Raw genomic sequence first — 20,978 nt, forward strand, 5'->3', positions numbered from 1 at the left:
AGAGAGGTAGGGTAGGTGCTCTTTTGAAGAGGTAAGATACTGCTTTAGATATGGTCTTGAAACACTATTGAGACAGGCAAGATGCTTTTCAGAATTGTTAAAAGTAGATATGAAATTGAGCAAAAAGCATATGAATTCATTAACTGTTAACATTAAAACTGTTAACACAGCTGTCAAAAGGAACTATCAAACTGTCAAAAGCAACTGTTAAAAGCATCAAAAGGAACTGTTGAAAGAAACCAGTGAGTGTCAAAAGGTAACTATCAAAACTGACTGTCAAGCTGTCAAAGCCCGTGTCCTTTAAATTTTTTTTGGGGGGGGGTGGGGCATGGCCATCTGGACATTCATAAAAATATTACTTGTTATTTCACTGTCTGCTAATGCAACAGTGAAGATTACCATTATTGGATTAATAATGTATAAATGATTTTACATCTTTCATTATCATAATGGAGTATCTGCTAATTCATAGTTAATTAGCAACTCTACCTCACTTTAGAATCTGAAGTACAACAAATAAAAATCAAATGATTGTTTTTAAAAGAGATTAAACAATTAAGGAGTAAAGTAAGTCTTTTTGTAAGGATTCATGCACTTCTATGGAATTTTTTAAAAAATCACACTGGAGTCCTGTGACCAGTGGAGTGACGTAAGGATCGGTGTTTTCCACTACTTTTAGTCAGTTATATAAATGATTTGGATGTGAACATAGGAGATATAGTTAGTAAGTTTGTAGATGACACCAAAATTGGAGGTGCAGTGGACAGTGAAGGTTACCTCAGATTACAATGGCATATTGGCCCGACAGACCAAGGGGCTGAGGAGTGGCAGATGGAGTTTAATTTAGATAAATGTGAGGTGCTGCATTTCAGGAAAGCAAATCTTAGCAGAACTTATACACTTTAAGGTCCTGGGGAGTGTTGCTAAACAAAGAGACCTTGGAGTGCAGGTTTATAGCTCCTTGAAAGTAGAGTTGCAGGTAGATAGGATAGTGAAGAAGGTGTTTGGTATGCTTTCCTTTTTTCATCAGACCACTGAGTATAGGAGTTGGGAGGTCAGGTTGTAGATGTACAGGACATTGGTTAGGCCACTTTTGGAATATTGTGTGCAATTCTGGTCTCCCTCCTATAGGAAGGACTTTGTGAAACTTGAAAGGGTTCAAAAAGGTTTTATGAGGATGTTGCCAGGGTTGGAGGGCTTGAGCTATAGGGAGAAGCTGAATAGTCTGGGGCTGTTTTCCCTGCAGCGTCGGAGACTGAGGGATGACCTTATAAAGGTTTGTAAAATCATGAGGGGCATGGATAGGGTAAATACAAATGGTCTGGTCTGGGGAAGTCCAGATCTATGCTGTCATAGGTTTAGGTTGAGAGGAGAAAGATTTAAAAGAGACTCAAAGGGCAACTGTTTCATGCAAATAGTCGTGCATATATGGAATAAGCTGCCAGAGGAAGTAGTGGAGACTGGTAAAGTTACAACATTTAAAAGGCATCTGGATGGGTATATGAATAGGAAGGGTTTAGGGGGATATGGGCCAAGTGCTGGCAAATGGGACTAGATAAATTTAGGATATCTGGTCGGCATAGACGAGTTAGACCGAAGGGTCCGTTTCCATGCTGTACATTTCTATGACTCTAATAATGGAGTGTTTTCTATTTAAGAATCACACCGACTTTCTGATGGAGGTAAGGTGTATTGCTAGTTTCTTCAAATGCCCAACGTGAGTAAAGTTATACAAGTCAGTTCCTTATCTATAAACCATCAGAAAACTTCAGTAGAAATTCTAATTTATAACTAATAGTTAATAGGTAAGTAAAGCTTATTTTTAAAATAAATCATATAGTTGTACACATTCTGTAATGCATTTCAAAAACAAAGTCACATTGATCATAACAGCCTACCTGAATGTCGAATACGTTGCAAAGTCTGTTGGAAAAGAATCTCTGATGATGGCAGTAAAATAATGAAGTCAACCTTCCCAAAGCGCCCCAAATCTAGGTTCTGCATTCCAGAGTCTGCTATTGCACAAACCTGAGATAACAACTTTCGGGCAATACTGAGCTGAGAAGGATGAATCTGAAACACTTCAGTAGGTGAATCTGTAGAAGATAAAGAAAGCATATTCCACTGTTAGTTCCACCAATAATTTGCAGTTACATTATTGAACTGATCATTCTCATGTTTCCTGCTATTGCTGCTTCTCGTCAGACCTGCTATCATGGTACATCACACCTGTCTAACTTGCACCATCTTCACACATCCACTTTGGCTCATATCTAAGCACTCGGACATCCGTCGTCCAATTATGCCTTGGTCGACCCATCTTAATCTTTTCCACTTTGCCTGCTAGAAGAGAACAATGTAATATTTCATCTTCGATCAAATGGCCAAAATGCTGACACTTTCTTCCCTGGATATCATGTTTCATAAGTTTTTTTTGCTCTTGTAATTACAAATTCCTCTTCATTTATGTTAAGGTCTGTATAGGAATTTTTAATCTTGACATCCATACTATTTTTACAGATTGTACTGTAAGCTTTTTTCTAGTTTCCATGGGGTGAACTTTGCTGAGAGGTAAAAGATGACTGCCCGTTCTGCTACACTCTAAGCTAAAGGTCAGCTAGCAGTGTGTTGAGCAGAAATCCAGCTTCCCAAGAAATAGAAAGTCCATCCAAAAGACTTGTCAACCGTGCAATTCCTGGCCAAAATTGAATTCTTTGATCTCTGTCAAGTTAACAGTAGAACTTCTACAAGCAGGAGAAAATGGGGTTCTTTCTAATTTCCTTCTCTCTGTTGGAAGTGTGATTAAACAATCTATTCACAAAAATAACTGGATTTGATGCATTGCTACATGCAATATGAATGAAACAATATTATTTTATTTTACTTTTCACTGAGATCCCAGCTCGAATGTCACTTCATCATATTTAGGTTACAAATTTAAAAAAATATTTTGGTCAATGGCTTAAGCATCAGGTTCTTATCTAATTAAAGTGAAAACAACTGTTGGGTTGGGATTGGTGCTTGCATTGTTGGACATAGGATGCAGTTGTGGGTTTAAAACAGAAATATAATTTATTTTCATTCATGGGACATGGGCGTCCGCTGGCTGGCCAATATTTATTACCCATCCGTAACTGCCCTTGAAAAGGTGGTGACGAGCTTAGACACTACCCTGAGGAATTCCTGCAGAGATGTTCTGGGGCTGAGATGACTGACCTCCAACAACAACAATCTACCTTTGTGCTAAGTATAACTCCAACCAACAGCGAATTTGCCCTCTGATGCACATTGATTCCAGTTTTGCCAGGGCTCCTTGACGCTTCACTTGACATCACCTTCTCACCCCACCTCTGGAATTGAGCTCTTTTATCCATGTTTGAACCAAGGCAGAAAAGAGGGCAGAAGCTGATTGGTCCTGGCGGAAGCCAACCTAGGCTTCAGTGAGCAGGTTATTGCGGAGCAGGTGCTGCTTGATAATGTTGATGACACCTTCCATTCCTTTACTGACGATCAAGAGGCAGCTGAGGCAGTAATTTGCTGCTTTAGATTTGTTCTGCCTTTTGTATGCAGGATATGCTTGGGCAATTTTCCACATGGTCCGGTAGATGCCACTGTTGTAAGTACACTGGAAAGGCTTGGCTGGGGGAATGAAAAGTTATGGAGCAAACGTCTTCAATACTATTGCTGGAATGTTGTCAGGGTTCTCAGCCTTTGCAGATCCAGTGTCTCCGACCATTTCTTGATATCACATGAAACAAATCGAACTAGCGCACGTTGGCTCAGTGGTTAGCACTGCTGCCTCACAGCACCAGGGTCCTCAGTTTGATTCCAGTTTTGGGTGACTGTGTGGAGTTTGCACATTCTCCCTGTATCTGTGTGGGTTTCCTCCGGGTGCTCCAGTTTCCTCCCACAGTCCAAAGATGTGCAGGTCAGGTAAGTGGCCATGCTAAGTTGCCCATTGTGCGAGGTGCATTAATCAGAGGGAAATGGGTCTGGGTGGGTTACTCTTCGGGGGGTCGGTGTGGACTGGTTGGGCCGAAAGGCCTGTTTCCACACTGTAGGGAATCTAATCTAATCTAGTATCTGTAATGCTGGGGACCTCTGGAGGAGACTGAGATAGATCATCCACTTACCCATTCTGGCTGAGGATTGCTGCAAATGCTATAGCTTTATCCTTTACATTGATATATTGGGCTCTTCCATCATTAAGGATGGGGATATTTGTGGAGTGTCCTCCTCCAGTGAGTTACTTAATTGTCCATTACCATTCATGCCTGGGGGTGGCAGGACCACAGATCTTAGATCTGATCTGTTGGTTGTGGGACCACTTAGCTTTGTCTATCACTTGCTGCTAATGCTGTTTGGCATGCAAGCAGCCCTTTTTGGTAACTCCACCAGGTGGACATCTCAGTTTTGGGTATGCCTAGTAATGCTCCTAGCATGCCCTCCTCCACTCTCCATTGAATTAGGGTTGATCCCCTGGCTTGATGGAAATGGAATCGAGTGGGGGATATGCAATGCCATGACGTTGCTGATAATGCTGGAATACAATTCTGCTGCAGTTGATGACCCACAGAGTCTCATGGATGCCCAGCCTTGAATTGCTAGCTCTGTTCAAAGGCTGTTCCATTTAGCATGATGATAGTGCCACACAACACAACAGAGGTTATTCTCAACATGGTGGTTATTCTCAACATGAAGGCAGGACTTTGTCTCCATAAGGACTGTGCAGTGGTCACTCTAAGCAATATGGTCATGGACAGATGCATCTGCAATCAGCAGATTGGTAAGGATGAGGTCAAGCATGTTTTTCCCTCTTGTTGGTTATCTCACCATCTGCCGCAGACCGAGTCTAGCAGCTATGTCCTTTAGGACCTGTCCAATGTGATCACCAACCTTCTTGCTAAGCTTCTCCTAGTGGTAGACATTCAAGTCCCCCATCCGGTCTTAGTTGAAGTGTACTAGCTTTCTGAGTATATCTATAGTTGGAACACCAAGAGATTGATTAATAAAACTCAATTAAACCAACATCTTCTCTAAATTTCTTTCCTGGGTGTATCCTATTCATTTGAATATGTAATACCCTTAAAGTTGTTTACACAGTTACCCATGTGCAGTATGCTAAAGATGGCAACTTCAAAGCAGCCTACACAATACCTCCCGGGATTCTGTACAGATGCACACCTTTTGACAGTGGTTTACACCAACTGATTCTTCTACATGTCATACAGATCCTTTAAAAAGCATAAATTCAAAGGGTTAATGCTGTACAAGAAAAATGCACCAATATAAGAGTAGAAGCACAAGTGTTAAAGCCACAACTTAGAACTTTCAGTCAAACATTTAGCAATGGTTACTACTGCAGCGGAGAGCTAACAGACCATAGATTTTGATGTCTTACCAAAACACTGCATTGTTGTCATTGCTGCAGCTTCATCTGCTGGAATGTAGTCAGAAACATTTCCATTGAATGGAATAGCAACATTACTGTTTCGACTCTGCTGAAATTTATCTAGGAATTTGTCTAAGTTATCACCTGTGGAAGATAAAATATTGATTCTGTGTACCCATAAGCATAAACAAAACAGTTTTATAATATTTTAAAAATCCATTGAGAAAAGCTAAAAATGTATTGAAAGCTTCAAAGTATACCTGTTACATAGTAAAAACCTAATCAACATTTCAAATCAAGATGTATACCAAAGGATTCCTTGATTAAGACATACTTTGTATAATTTCTAAAGCAGATCTTTAGAACACTCTTTATAACTGTGGCATTGTCTATATCGTCTCCCTTTAAACCCTCAGCCACAATTTTCTGTATTAAATTCCATCTGCCTATTCTGATAGCCTCCCTTTGTCCTGTTGGCAGTCCATTGGTGACATCCTCACTTTTTGCCACACTTCCAAGTTTGGTATTGTAGTAAAATTTAACTTTGAATTCCAGTACACAAGTCATATCAATACAGTCAGTTCTGCTATAATGCACATTTCTTCAATATGAATTGGTTATAACACGACCATTATTTGTAGAATGTGAACTTTCTTTACCTGTATTGGCTATAACACAATTCCAGTCCCACTGGTTTAAACAGTGCTGCTACTATGCAATTTTCTTATAATGCAGGACTGAACAGTAATTGAGTTGTAACAGAACAGACTGTAATTTTAAAAAGCAGTAGTCTGCTGTTATACCTCCCCCCCGCGCGCCCCCCTATACCTCCCCCCCGTGCCCCCCCCCCCCAAGAACTAAAGCCAAAACACCCAAAGATCGCCCTATAATCTGTTAAAAAAATTGTGCAACCTCATCTTCAACAACTTCTAGTGGTTAAAGAAAATAAATGCCTGATACTCATTTTAAAATCAACAAGTAACAATTTATTTATCTAACTCTAACAGTGAACAAATCAACTGAACTATTAGCATACCGAATAAATCCCTTCTAACTGCCAACTATTCTCAAATAAAACAAGATTCTAATGGTATGTCGTTCCAATAAATAAAAGTCCCACTTATACAAAAAAAATAGAATTTAGTCTCTTGAAATTACAGCCAGGTTATGTGTCTTCCGGAATGTTGTGTGCCTTCTTCCATTGAGTCTTCTGTCAGGAACAAGTTTCCTCCAATTCTTCATCATTGGAACCGTTATTATTTAGATGATGCATTCTTCAATACAAAAATGACTATGAGAGCCAATTCTCTTTCTCGTGAGCTGAGAGATGTTAGGTCTGGCAGATGGCAGTTCACTCTGGGGCCTCTGTCCTACTGTCCCTTTCTTTTATACCCATGATGACATAACAATATTTCTTACATAGAGTTGGTTCTATGTTGTCAAAACCATCAGATTTAAATTTAATGGTTTTTTTGGTATCTAAGTGCCAAGTTCAAACTATTGGCTAAATTCAACACCTGTTGTCTTGGTAAAAGCTGCTGCCTGGCGTGCTAACTGTATGGTCTTTCAATACAAATGTTTTCATTCAGGCTCCCTATGTACTGGCAAACTCAAACTGCTGCTCACAGACATACATCTTAAAATCTCTAAGCTTCGAAAACAAAAAACATCATCTTTTAAAGGGACTACACAATGCTTTCCCCATTTAACAATTTTACCAACACCAACACTTCGACAATTACTCTATCTAACTTCATAACATCTGCAGACTGATCCTTGCAGGACACCACTGTCTCATCATCTTGTCTCAACTGTTGTCCATGAGTTATTATTTTCTGTCCTTACTTCAAGCCAGCTCTGGACATTTAATCCAATAACTTCAATTTTACAACTGGTCTCTTATGTGGTACTTTGTGAAAAAAAGTGCATAAAATCTATATAGATAAAATCCACTGCATTCCTTTCAGCAACTTTATTTATGGAAATCATCGTGGAACTACCATTGATTGCCATAAAAAAAACTCAAAGTTTATTAAAGAACATATTGAAATAGTCTTATTACAAGTATGGAAGAACAAATTGAAATAGTCTTATTACAAGTATCAAAAATAAAGATTCAGCACTTGTACCCTCAAGAAAGACTTCACAGATATTTGTTGAAAGGGAACCCACTTCGAAGTTCTTTCTTTAGATGCATGTCTGTTCTTGATTTCTTTACAGCAAACTTTCTTTAGGAGATTGAGAGGGGATATGATTGAAATGAATAATATTATGAGGGGCATAGATAGGGCTGGCAGGAAGATACATTTCATCTTGATGGAGGGATCGATGACTTGGGGACATAGATTTAAGGTAAGGGGAAGAAATGCTTTTTCACCCAAAGCATTGTGGGAATCTGGATCCTGTGAGGATAGCAGATGCAAAAATTGTCATAACATTTAAGTAGCACTTAGATGTGCACTTGCGATACCAAGGCATACAAGGCGACAGGCTAAATATGCTGGAATATGGGATTAAAATAGTTTTTGAACCGGTGTGAACATGATGGACTGTTTTCCATGCTGTAGATCTTTATGACTTTAAAAACTCTATAAATTTGATGTTAGCTTCTTTAGATAACATTTTTCATAATACCCTTAAACTGCTAACAAAGCTTACTACTGTTTTAAGACATAGTTTCCTTAAACTCTCTTATTGACATTGAACTATGTAGGAATTCTATGTTCTCGTCCTGACTATTCGGAGGCCAGCTCAACTGCACTGTTGCTCTTCTAGGGGTTTTCTCCCTGAAAAGGAACATAGGAACAGAAGTAGGCACTCTGCCTATCAAGCCTAACCTGGAATTTAAAATGATCATTGCCAATCAAGCACTTTAATGTCTTTTATCTACTCTATCCTCATAGCCTGTATGACATTGGCAATCAGAAATCCTGAAATTTCTACCTTTAACATACCCAAAGATTGAGTGTCCACGACCCTCTGTGGTAAGAAATTCCAAAGACTGACAAGCCTTTGAGCAAAAAGATTTCTTGTCATTGTGGATCTAAATGGCACTCCCCTTATTTTAACTGTGTATCCTGGTTCGAGTCCCCAAGCAGCGGAAACATCTTACCTGTCTATCACTTTACATATTTTTGGAAGTTTCAATGAGATTATCTCTCGGTCTTCAAAATTCTAGAGAATACAAGTCCAGTTTGCCCAGTCTTTTTACCTAGTCTTTCTTCACAGGACAGTCCTACCAGCCTGGGAACAAGTCTGGTGAACTTTCCTTCCACTTCAGTAACATCATTCCTGAGATAAAGATCAAAACTACACACAGTTTTCTAGGTGAAGTCAAACAAAGCTCATATACAATTGAAGCAAAACTTCACTACTCCTGTACTCAAATCATTTTGTGACCAAGTCTACCATTCCATTAACCTTGCTAATAGCTTGCTGCACCTGCACATTAGCCTTCAGTGAGTTATTGACGAGACCAACCAATTTCCCTTGTACATCAACAGTTTCTAAGCTCTTACCATTTAAAGAAGTACTCTGTAAATCTCTTCCTTCTACCAAGTTTGATAACTATTACCTATACTGTCTGTTCCTGCTCCTGGTTTACAATAGAAGAATCCCTGCAATGCACAAAGAGGTCATTCAGCCCACTGAGTCTGCAATGACCCTCGGTACAGCATCCCACCCAGACCTAGTCCCTTTGCCCTAACCCCTCATTTACCATGACTTATCCACATAGCCCACACATCCCTAGTATGTACAGACAATTTATCATCAATCCACCTAACCTGCACTTTTTATGGTAATATGTTCTAACTTCATATTTTTCTGCATTATATTCCATCTGACATGTTCTTGCCCATTCATTAAGCCTGTCCAAATCCTCCTGAAGCTGCTTTACATCTTCCTCACAACATAAGCCCCCACTTGGCTTTGTAGTATCTGCAAATTTGGAAATATTACATTTGGTCCCTCAAATCCAAATCAATGATCTGGGTTGTGAATAGCTGGCATTCAAGTACTGTTCCTTGTGGTACTCCATGAGTCACAGCTCACAAAGGTAAGAATGATCCATTTATTCCTACTCCATTTTCTGTCTGCTGGGCAATAATTACTCTATGCAAATATGTTATCTTATATGCTATGTGCTTTAATTTTTTTTAAAACCAGTCTTCTGTGTGTAACTTTATTAAAAGCCATCTAAAAATCTAAATATAATGCATCATTCAGATCTCCTTTATCAATTTTGTTAGAAACACCTTCAAAAAACTCCATAAGTTTGTCAAACACAATTTTCCATTTGTAGATTCATGCTGACCATGCCCAATCAGATCACTGTTATCCAAATTCTTTATAATGGATTCTGGCATACTAATTCCTACTAATAACGTAAACCTAATAGGTCTGCAGTTCTCTGTAGCTTCTTTCTTAAACTGTTATGAAATAATTCCACAGAAGTCGGTATCCCGTTACCAAGTCACCCTTTCTTTAACATATGCAGAGTCCTTGAAATTGATCCAGAACCCTCCAAGACAGGTCTCAGAGTGAACAGGATTTCTGACACTCCTGTTCCTGTCAGCCAGGACTCCCTGATTGAACCAGATTAACAGGATCAATCAAGGAACTGATATTCTATGAGCTGACCTCGTTACAACCACTACATGTGGGGTAACATCTGCACAAATTATTCAAGAATCTGTAAAATTTTGGGAGATGAACCACCAATGCAACAATTATCTTGATAGCCACTTCTTCAACACTTTGGGATGCACTGCATCAGTTTCTGGGAATTTATTAATTTTCAGTTAAATTTTCAATTTATTACATTCTCCAGTGTAATCTTCTTACTAATACTAATTTCCTTCAACTCCTCATTTTCCCAGCAACTTGGATCCCTATTTCTAGGAAATTTCTTGCATCTTCCTCTGTGAAAGCAGATACAAATTAATCATGTAGCATCTCTGCCATTTCTCTACTTCCTTTTATAAATTCTCCTCCATCTGCCTGTAATGGTCTCACATTTGTTTTAGCCAAAAGTATCTTTTCAATATACATATTTAAAGTTTGCTTTTATATTTTTTTTTCTACATTGCATTCATATGCTATTCTTCCTTTTCTCATCAGGTTCTTGGTCCTCCTTTGCTGAATGACCCGCTTCTATCTAAAAAGAAACTGGCACATTCCCTGACCTTCTGAATGGATCTCTCTTTCTAAAGGCAAACCGTTTCTGTCTCTGTCACCCTATGCCAAAGGACACCTGTTGATAAGCAACAGCTCAACTTCCTTAAAAAAAGGAAAATAACTTGGATGCTTAAAAGCTAAAACGAACACAGACAATGCTGGAGAAAGTCAGCAGGTCTAGCAGTATCTCTGGAGAGATAAACAGGGTTAATATTTCAAGTCTGATGTGACTCCTCCAGAAAGGGAGAGTTTGAGCAGAATCGCACTCCTTGGAGTTTAGGAGAATGAGAGAAGACCTTATGGAAATAAGATTCTCACACGACTTGAAAGGGCAGATGTGGAGAGGTTGTTTGTCTTGTGTGAGAGTCTAGGACTGGAGGAGAGGTTGTTTGTCTTGTGTGAGAGTCGAGGACTGGAGGGCATAATCTTAGGAATAAGGGGTCACTGATTTAAGACAGCGATGATGCAGATTTTTGTCTGTCAGATATAATGAATCTGTGTAATTGTTTATAGAAAAAGGCTATCAAAACTAGGTCATTTTAATTTATTCTAGGCTGGGATGACAGATTTCTATGATGTAGGGGAATCAAAGTGTATGAGGAAAAAGTGGAATTAAGGATTGTCAGAATTAGCTGCAATCTCATCGAAAGGCAGAATAATCCAATGAGACAAAAGGGCTAATTCAGCGCCAATATCTTATGGTCTAACTGTCAAACCAGTCAAGAAGTCTCTCATGAATTCAAAACATTCAAACCCTTTGAAAATGTGTTTCTGTGGATGAGAGTGCTCGCCTCAATTGAATGTAGTCTGCAATACAGAACCTTAGGTGCAGCAACATAGTTTTAACATTTTTAGCTGTGGATCTATACTGTACATGGACTAGAATGGTTCAAGAAGGCAGCTCACCACCACCTGCTCAAGGACAACTAGGGATTGACAATAAACGTTCGTCCTGCCAGTGACACTGATATCCTATGAAATTTAAAGAGCCCAATACAGGAAGCCTGCGATCTCATCAAAATTTGCTCAGCAAGTTTATCAGTGTTGGTTAAGCTGCTTGCCTGACTAGTGAAAGGAATTCTGGCAGCCTAAATCATTTGTTAAATTTTAGTGGTGTAGGCAAGGGAGAAAGGAAAAACAAGATCAAACCGATCAAGTAATGCTTTCCAGAGGAGCGCGTGGGATCCGGAGGAGTATTCCACAGCATTCTTTAGATTTTTTAAAAAATTCCTTTCAATGGCAACCATTACTTGGGGCATAGTGGCCACTACAAAGGAGATAACATTTTAGTAAAGTTGACTCTGAAGTAGGTCAACACCGAAGTACCAGACAGCTGAAGGCAAATCTGCAGCCTGCTTTACACCACCCTAAATTTTCTTTTTCATGGATTTTTTAAATGACTGAAATCAAAACAATTGAAACCATCAACAATAACATTATGAAATAATAGAAAGGGCCATGAAACACCAAATGCTGAGTGAGAACAGTTTTTGCAGTCACATAACTGGCATGAAATTCCTGACACAGGTCTAACTACTGGACAATGGTATATAAAGAACATGTATGAGAATAAAATGTCACGAGTATAGCATTGGATTAGTAATCCAGAGATGTTGGATTTAAGTACTACAACAGAATTCAATGGCTCATAACTGCGATCTCTTTGTACTGACACATAGCTTAAAACAAATGCAGTCTCAATTTTGGGTGCTAACATTCTGCATCTCTATAACACTTGAAAAACATAAAATGTTGTCAGACAATTAAGAAAAAATGTTCACAGGCAAACTAAGTATCAGACCCTTTACAAATGTAAGTGAGGGGCTCAGAGCTTGTGTGAGATGGCATTGTCAAAACTGGTCTCAATTCTTCCTCATTAATTATCCCATAAACTCAAAACCAAACAAAATGACTGAAGACTTGGGAAATTTGGTAAAACGTCCTTAGTCTGGAGGAATTTCCTGAAATCTTTGTACATCCTGAAACTATAAAGAAATCTAAGTAACATATATCTGACTGAAACACTTACCATGGGGAGAAGTTTTGAAATACGATGCCAAAATACTGACTTTTCCAGTAATCAGTTCATAACTGATTTCCTTAAGGAATTCATTTGTAGTAAGCATGCTTTCTGCCAGCATTCTAGATTGATAATGACCTGATGAAAACAAACACGTCTTTGAAGTGATTTATTTATTGCTATAACCGTGCCGTACATCTCTATGAGTCTATGACTATAACACTGCACACAATTCTTTACTGTTCAAATCAGTCACACACTGTTTTTAAAATTATGAGTAAATTCACTACTGGCTCAGACTTTCAACTGGAAGACTTAATAAGACAGAAATTGAACAAGTTGTAAGAAAAATTGTTTGAACTTCTGCCAAAAACAATTATCAGTGTGACAATGATAGTTGTAAGGCAGAATAGCACTTTGGAGAACATGCTGAGGACAACATTTTGAAGCAGATAAATTAAGAACAGCAGAAACTTACAATGAAATTGTGCATTCACGGGAGTAGTCTCATGCAATTTGCCTTGTAAGAGTTGTAGAAAATCACAGAAACTGAAGGAATGAAGGATTTATCTTCACATATATCTTGAAGATACAGTGAAAGGTATTTTGTCGCCACATCTGGCACCATTTTGAGTTACAGTTACAATGATGTTGAAAGGAATTAATTAAATGAAGACTTTATTTTCTGTTAAATTGGGTTCTCAACCAGAGCTTCAGGGCTTCTGCGAGGTCTCTGCTAAGAGTTCCGGTCCTCAAGCAGTCCTGCATTGGGAACAGTAACTGATAATCCAAGAGAATTCAGCTCTGCTGCTGCTGCTACCTCACTGACACTGCCAAGAGTCCAGGCTCTGGGCTTACCACTGCCAGGAGTTCCCAGTCCGGGCACCGCCATCACCAGAGGTCCCTGCTCTGGGCACAGCTGTTGCTAAAAGCCTCACTCCTGGCAGCACCAATGCTACACGGTGTCCCAATCCACAACACTTATGCTGTAGCCACTGCCCTTCTGACACCACTCCAGCCTCAAAATGAAAAAGAAAGAAAGAAGAAAAAGAAAAAAAGACAAGAAATGCACAGAGAAGACAATACTGCCTGCCTGGAGCAGATGGGCTCCAACAAGTCCGAACTTGTACCGTTCTAGTGCCATCCTGGAATTGGAGCATAAAAGTCTCATGCAAGTACTTGCTAATTTCTTGTACGCTCCTTCGGTCACCCATCAGAATTCCTTCAAGAGTTCTGCAGAACCTCCAAAAGAAATTCAGGATGAGGATATTTCAGTTTACTTATGGTACATTTGAACTATTTGATTTTTAGAAAGATATTGTTAATGGTAAAATTCTCTGTGTTTTATTTGTGTGCTACTTGCAATCCAGCATGTAATGATGGAAACCTAAGGATAATTTTACATGTCTCTCATGTTACCACAGAACCACATTTATGGTGCACATGGTAGCCCTCCAATCAGTGTCATTCCCTGCTCCAGCAACAGTCATAAAACCATAACCCTAACCAAATATGCTTACTGGCAGAACAATGGCACCAGAAACTGACAACAGATAGTATGTTCTGCACCGGCTGAGATTAAGCAAAAAAGATTTGATGGAGAAAAACCTACAAACAACTTGTTCAGATAGCCCACCATATCTTAAACCAGTCATACAGCTTATTAGCTCTTGGCAGGTGAACCATTCAACCTTTTGCCCTGAAAATGTCTGGAGGTTGGAGGAGGAATGGGCATCACCTCAGTGCCAACCAGCATGATTATTTGCGCTTCAAATACCTTCCTTGAAAGTTCTCAGGAGTGCAAACTGGTACCCTTAATGATTAAAGAATGAAGTCATAGTACTGCGCATTAGACAATATAAGCATTGATTTACAAAATTCTACTATCTGCAGGAAGCACTGCCCATAAGCCAGTTATATAAGAAAGAAATCACAGGCACTTTCTCCATAGTCAATGTTGCTATAGCTCCGGAGGGAGACAACTGGTGCTGAGTTTAACCTAAGAGTCACTACGCAAGGGGCAATGTTGAAAAGGCAGGGTCTTGATAGTGTCCTCAGATGGTACAGGAATTTAATTCTCACTATTAGCATTATCCTGCACTGCAATTTAGCTGTCCAAATATAGTGTGAGTGTCAATTAACTTCTTCACACAAAGAGTGGTGCAGATATGGAATGGGCTGCCAGAGAAAGTGGTTGACGCAGGTACAATAGCAACATTTTAAAATAATTTGGACAGGTACACGGGTGGGAAGGGTTTAGAGGGATGTGGACCAAATGCGGGTAGCTGGAACTAGCTAAGTGGGCACCATGGTCAACATGGACCCGTTTGGATTGAAGGGATTGTTTCTATGCTGTATTACTCTATGACTGCCAACTGAACTAACTAATCCCTGTAAGGCTGGTCATAGTTTTGCCACTGTAATGAGCACCATTAACGTCATTCAAGCTGAAGTTCTTTCTCAGTCATTCAAAATAACAAATGGAAAATTATAGTGAATTTTTTTCCTGCAGAAGCATCGTAAAAACATTGCAGCCATAGAGATATGCACTGGTCCTGGGCCTCGAGAGTGAAAGTAATGGACTGAGTGCCTCACAGAAGAAGAACTACTAAACTTCCCACAGGGGGAGCCTTGCACCAACCACTGCAAACTGAGAACATTATACTAAATGTTAGAGAGAGCAAATATTGAAGAGTACCACTTCACAGGAAATTACCACACTGGGAGTTGTGAATGGAGAACTGCACAGAAGATGCATTACTCTTGGAGCCCAGGGGAGGGAGCATTACACTTGGAGCAAACCATGGTAAATCTGAACCAATGGATTTAGGATTAGGTACAATTCTCTATTTAGCCCATTCTCCAGTACCTTTTCCAGTTAAGCACACCCAATGCCTCAATATGAGCTGCCTGGGGAATGGTATTAACTTAAAGGTGACATGCATATTTACAGCCTGTTCTGCTCAGTCATGTGCAAAGCAAGGATCTGCATTTATTTTTCTCTTGTTTTGAAAAGCATTGTGCTCACCATGGTGAGGGAGGCTGCCAGAGAATGGAACAACCAGGTATCACCCCCAACAATATGTTTCAGCAGCTTCAACATCAAAACAACAACCCCTTCTGCACAATTCGTTTCATAAGCCTCTTGGAGTAAAATCATTTAATTAGTACCAAATGAGAAACAAGTCTTTAGGGCCGTTGTGATGTCTTCTTTTGGGCTTGAAGGTGTGGGTTCAAGTCCCACCAACTCCAGATGTATGTCACAACATGTCTAAACAGGTTCTTGATCAACATTGAGGCAGCATGGTGGCTCAGTGGCTGGCACTGCTGCCTCCAGTGCCAGGAACAAGGATTCGATTGCACCCTCGGACATATGTCTGTGTGGAGTTTGCAAATTTCCCTGTGTCTGCATGGGTTTCCTCCCACAGTCCAAAGATGTGCAGGTTAGATGGATTAGCCATGGGAAATGCAAGGTATAGGGATAGGGTAGATGGTTGGTCTTGGGTGGGATGTCCTTTGGAAAAATGGTGTGGACTCTATGGGCCAAATGACCTGCTTCCACACTGTAAGGATTTGATAATAATCTGATTTGGAATTTGATTGAGAATGTCTAATTGCCTTTTGTATAGGACTGCCCGAAAATCAGATGGAGGAAAATCAGATGGAGGTAGCTGAGATCAAAGACTAGAATCTAAATCCCACTGTAGCATCCAGGTGGCAGGAGAAAAAAGACTATAATAAATGTAAATATCAATCAGAAGATGATGCAAGTCCTGCAAAGACTATCTCATCTACCCTTAGTCCCAGAAATGTATTTAAAGTTTGTGTGTTATAGCTCATGACAACTTTACCCAGAGAGGAAACTGACTGTAAAACAAAATAGGCAAGGGAATAATAAAGAATAAATAGGCCCGTGAAAAGAGAAGGTAATAGCTGTATTATCTACAGAAACCACTGAGGAAGGAGACAGAAAAAGAAAACTTAAGTATAGAAAATTGTGTGATTAAATAAATAGCACAAATATAAAGGAAAGAACTTGTGTTCTATGATGCTTGGATGCCACAAAGCCAAAGAATTGCTTCCAAAACATAGTTATTCTTGAAATAAGAGTTATCATAGAAACTAATTTGCATAGAGCAAGCCAACACAAGCAACAATTAAATGCACAACCAATTGGCCTGATTAGTGGCTCTGGCTTTAGGGATAGATATTGCTCAGAACATAAATTTGTAACCAAAATGAGTCTTAGATAAAAAAGACTGCAACAGAGGTGACAGACCCATATAAACAACTGAGTTCCTTAACAACAAAACTAGGACGCACCACACAACACTAGCTATTTAAGAGGTGGGCAAACATGATATCCTAATATCTGTGGACTTTGAGTCTAATTAGCAGTTTCAGTGGTTGAGTGGTGTGGTTTGGATCTCAATTCATTCTGCAAAATCTATCATGATAGATTTTATTCTTTACTATATTCGGGATAGACTCAATTCCCAGGCACAGCAGGAGGAAATGGAGACAGAAACCGAGCTTGACACAACTGATAAAACACAAGAATATGTTCCGATTGGTTTTTCTCATGAGGTATACAAGTAAAGAGGTATCTCAAGGAGCTGTTTAGGGGTTTATTGAGACCCTCCAAAGACTAGAAAGCCTGCATGTGTCTTGGAAGAAGCTCAAAAACCAAGATAGATATAAATAGGTAGCCCACACATTGCCCACAAGGATCATCAAATCTCACTGCCTTTACAAGAGGCCTAGAGCCTGATAGCCTGGAGCATAGCTATAAGACTTAGACCTACATCTCAGGGAATCAAGCAATTATGGGGAGCTGGCAGGAAGCTTGAGTTTAAGGCCAAGACCAGCCATGATCATATTGAACGATGATGCAGGATTGCACCTTGAGCTGCATGGTATACTCTCACTCCTATCTTGTTTTCTTATGTTGTCCCTTTCAGAGGGAAGTCCAGGCATAGGAGGACATTTGTCAAGAGTGTGGTGCTGGAAATACACAGCTGGTCAGGCAGCATCCGAGGAGCAAGAGAATCGACATTTTAGATAAGGGCCCTTCATCAAGCATGAGGCTTGAGAGTCAAGGTGGAGGAAAGATAAATGGGATGGAGGTGGGGCTGGGGGCAATGTAATTGAGAGTGTGATAGGTAGGCCAGAGGTGGCGATAATGGCGATAGGTCGGAGAGGAGGGTGCAGCAGATAGGTGGGAAGGAAGATGGACAGGTAGGACAGTGCTGAGTTGGAAGGTTGGAACTGGGATAAGGTGGAGGGAGGGGAAATGAGGAAACTGGTGAAATCCACATTGATGCCATGTAATTGGAGGGTCCCAAGGCAGAAGATAAGGTAGTCTTCCTTCAGGCATTGGGTGGTGAGGGTGTAGCAATGGAGGAGGCCCAGGACCTACATGTTCTTGGCAGAGAGGGAGGGGGAGTTGAAGTGTTCGGCCACAGTCAGTGGAGTTGGTTGGTGAGGGTGTCCCGGAGATGTTCTCTGAAGAGCTCTGCAAGTAGGCATCCTGTCTCCCCAATGTGGAGGAGACCACATCGGGAGCAACCCACCTTATCCCAGTTAAAATCCTGGGCCTCCTCCATCACTACACTCTCACCACCTGATGCCTGGAGGAATAACACCTCACCTTCTGCCTTGGGACCCTCCAACTACACGGCATAAATGTGGATTTTACCAGTTTCCTCATTTCCCCTACCCCCAACTTCTTCCAGTTCCAACCTTTCAACTTGGCACCGCCCTCACGAAGTGTCCTACCTGTCCATCATCCTTCCCACCTATCCGCTCCACCCTCCTTTCCAACCTATCACCATTACTCCCACATCTGTCTACCTATCACACTCTCAGCTACCTTCACCCCAGCCCCACCTCCTTCCCATTTATCTCTCCACCACCTCAGCTTACAGTCTCATGCCTGATGAAGGGCACTTGCCCGAAACGTCGATTCTCCTGCTCCTTGGATGCTGCCTGATCTGCTGTGCTCTTCCAGCACCCCACTCTCAACTCTGATCTCCAGCATCTGCAGTCTTCGCTTTCACATATGAGAACAGTTGACTGAGCCAGGAAATCAATGCACTGCTTTATGTGTAAAGACACACCTCCTGTATGTGGGATCTGTTGAATAATCTGCACACGAGCCAAGAGAAAAGCCTCATACTGAACTCACTATCTGAGGAATGATATTGGACAAACAAGCCCTGTGTCAAATGTATAGGCAGCAGCTAGAGATCTTAAACAGTGTACGATGGCAGTCGTTTTTGATAATATATAACCAAGTTTTATAAATCAGACAATTGACACTTTTGATAACTGGCTGACTAGATAATAAATTAAATAACTTTCATATAAACTAAAAATATTTTCAAAACTTAACATTTTAATCACAAAGTGTAATTTCAGGCCAGGTATTTTATTATGAAAACTATTAACTGTTGTTACTCCCATTAGCTGCAGTTTGTGTTTAATTATTAGTGAATACATAATAAATGTAAAATTCTACATACCTAAAACCACCACACAGAATTCAATTCCTCTCAGCTTTGATGTACAAATGACTACCACATAGTTAGGTACTTTCTGGTGTAGATGGACATCACCAAAAGTTCTTAAGGTCTCTGAAATGCCTTCTGCCAGGGAGTTTTGAGTAAAAACGACTTGCACCAAATCTCGTGAAACACTGGCAGCAAGTCGAGCGAGCCAGGGTAATTGTCCTGGAGACACGGTCGAAGAAGGGCCTCCCATTTGTAAGGATCGATCTTTAAGGCTTGAGTCCTGTATTGCTTTTAACATAATCTGTTCAAACTCTTCCCTTAGAGGCATCTGGTCTGGACCTGAAATAAGCAAACATACTCCAATTAGTAAAGTTTCAAATAATCAAATGTAGCCAGATAACTGCAGTTCGGGCCAATGCTTAATTTCTGATGTGTTTTGCCTTATGGTATCTACAAAGGAGACAAGATGTTAAAATGTTCCATTGCCTTGCTGAACCCATAGTGTGCACCTTCCTTTGCTTCAGATATCTCATGAATTTCATCTTCCAGGATACTTAACATTTAGAAATGAAATGTAAAGTTCATGATTTACAAATATTTTAATATTTATTTTACAGTTTGGATTTTGAACTAGTTTCATGCAGGTTATGGTCTATGCATACGAGGGGTTTTAATGATTAACTTGACAATATTTCTGGAACTATGATTTTTTTTTAAACTAGCATGCAAGAGAGTCCGTCGGTAATAACTGGAATTTGCTTGTACTGAAAGTTTTACAGAGAAAAAAAAATGCAGATGCTAGAATCTAAAGTAGACAGGCAAGAGGATGGAAGAACACAGCAAGCAAGGCAGAATCAGGAGGTGGAGAAGTCGATGTTTCGGGTGTACCCCTTCTTCAGGACTGGAGGTGGGTGCAGGGAGAGCTGCAGATAAAGGGGGTGGTGGGGACAGGGTAGTGAAGTGGGGATAGGTGAAGACTGGTAGAGGGTACAACTTGGTTGGTCAGTGGGAGGAATAAATCCAATTGGTGGCAGGGAGGAGTGCCGGGGGGGGAAGGGCTGGGAAGAGAGTCAGGGGATGGAAAGAGAGGTTACTTGAAATTGGAGAACTCAATGTTGAGCCCTCCGGGCTTTAGGCTGCCCAGGCAGAAGATGAGGTGTTGTTCCTCCAATACAAGTAGACACAGTAAATATTTGTTTTAGTTTTGCTTAAGTGATAAATTTATAAATTGGAATGCTTTAGGTTTCAGTTCACGGAAATGTTGGTTAAATTAGATGTGTGAATCAGTTTTGTTCTGAAATTCGGAAAAATTAGGAAATAGATTATCCCAGTGATAGTTGAAAGCTCCAGACTGGAAATGATTGGTTAGAACCCTGAAGGAGTTATTTGAAGCTGAGCAACTCTAAACTCAGTTGTCTAACCAATTAAGAATAAAGATTTTCAAAAGCTCAAGAAACAAACTGATAACTGATAAATCAAACTGATAAATGTGTTAGATAAGGTAATTAATTATCTTTGGTGTTTGAGTACTGAAAAGAGATGTATTGGGATAGAACGTATTTTTATCATGTGATTCAAAATCTTTCAGAATTTGTTTTATGTAAACAGTTTGGATTATTCTACATTATCTCCATTTTTTGCATAATAAACTTATGTTTTATTGTTAAAACCAAATCTGCAGAATCGTGTGCTTGTGTTTCAGTGCAAGACTAACTCATTAAATTTAAAAAAACTATCAAGCCAGATTTCATATTGGGGTCTGAACTGTCCAATAATATCATCAGCAGGGGTCATAACAGAAGAGATAGTTAAAATAGTAGGAACAAAATAGAATATAATAAAGAAAAGGGATAACTCCAATAATAAAGGACAGGAT

At 39.9% G+C, this 20,978-nt stretch overlaps 1 protein-coding gene across 7 annotated transcripts in view; it reads right to left on the bottom strand.

The window, feature by feature from the left end:
• greb1l (GREB1 like retinoic acid receptor coactivator) overlaps nt 1–20,978 on the bottom strand; it is a 348,236-nt gene that overhangs the window by 76,372 nt on the left and 250,886 nt on the right. For all 7 annotated transcript variants that reach the window (XM_072570405.1, XM_072570400.1, XM_072570404.1 and 4 more), the window contains 4 exons: nt 19,115–19,441; nt 12,600–12,728; nt 5,402–5,536; nt 1,899–2,096 (listed from right to left, as the gene is read on the bottom strand). In XM_072570405.1, coding sequence (XP_072426506.1) covers nt 1,899–2,096; nt 5,402–5,536; nt 12,600–12,728; nt 19,115–19,441 — 789 coding nt within the window. The remainder of the gene's footprint in view (nt 1–1,898; nt 2,097–5,401; nt 5,537–12,599; nt 12,729–19,114; nt 19,442–20,978) is intronic.

The sequence above is a fragment of the Chiloscyllium punctatum genome, chromosome 5, assembly GCF_047496795.1.
Source record: "Chiloscyllium punctatum isolate Juve2018m chromosome 5, sChiPun1.3, whole genome shotgun sequence".
NCBI lineage: Eukaryota > Metazoa > Chordata > Chondrichthyes > Orectolobiformes > Hemiscylliidae > Chiloscyllium > Chiloscyllium punctatum.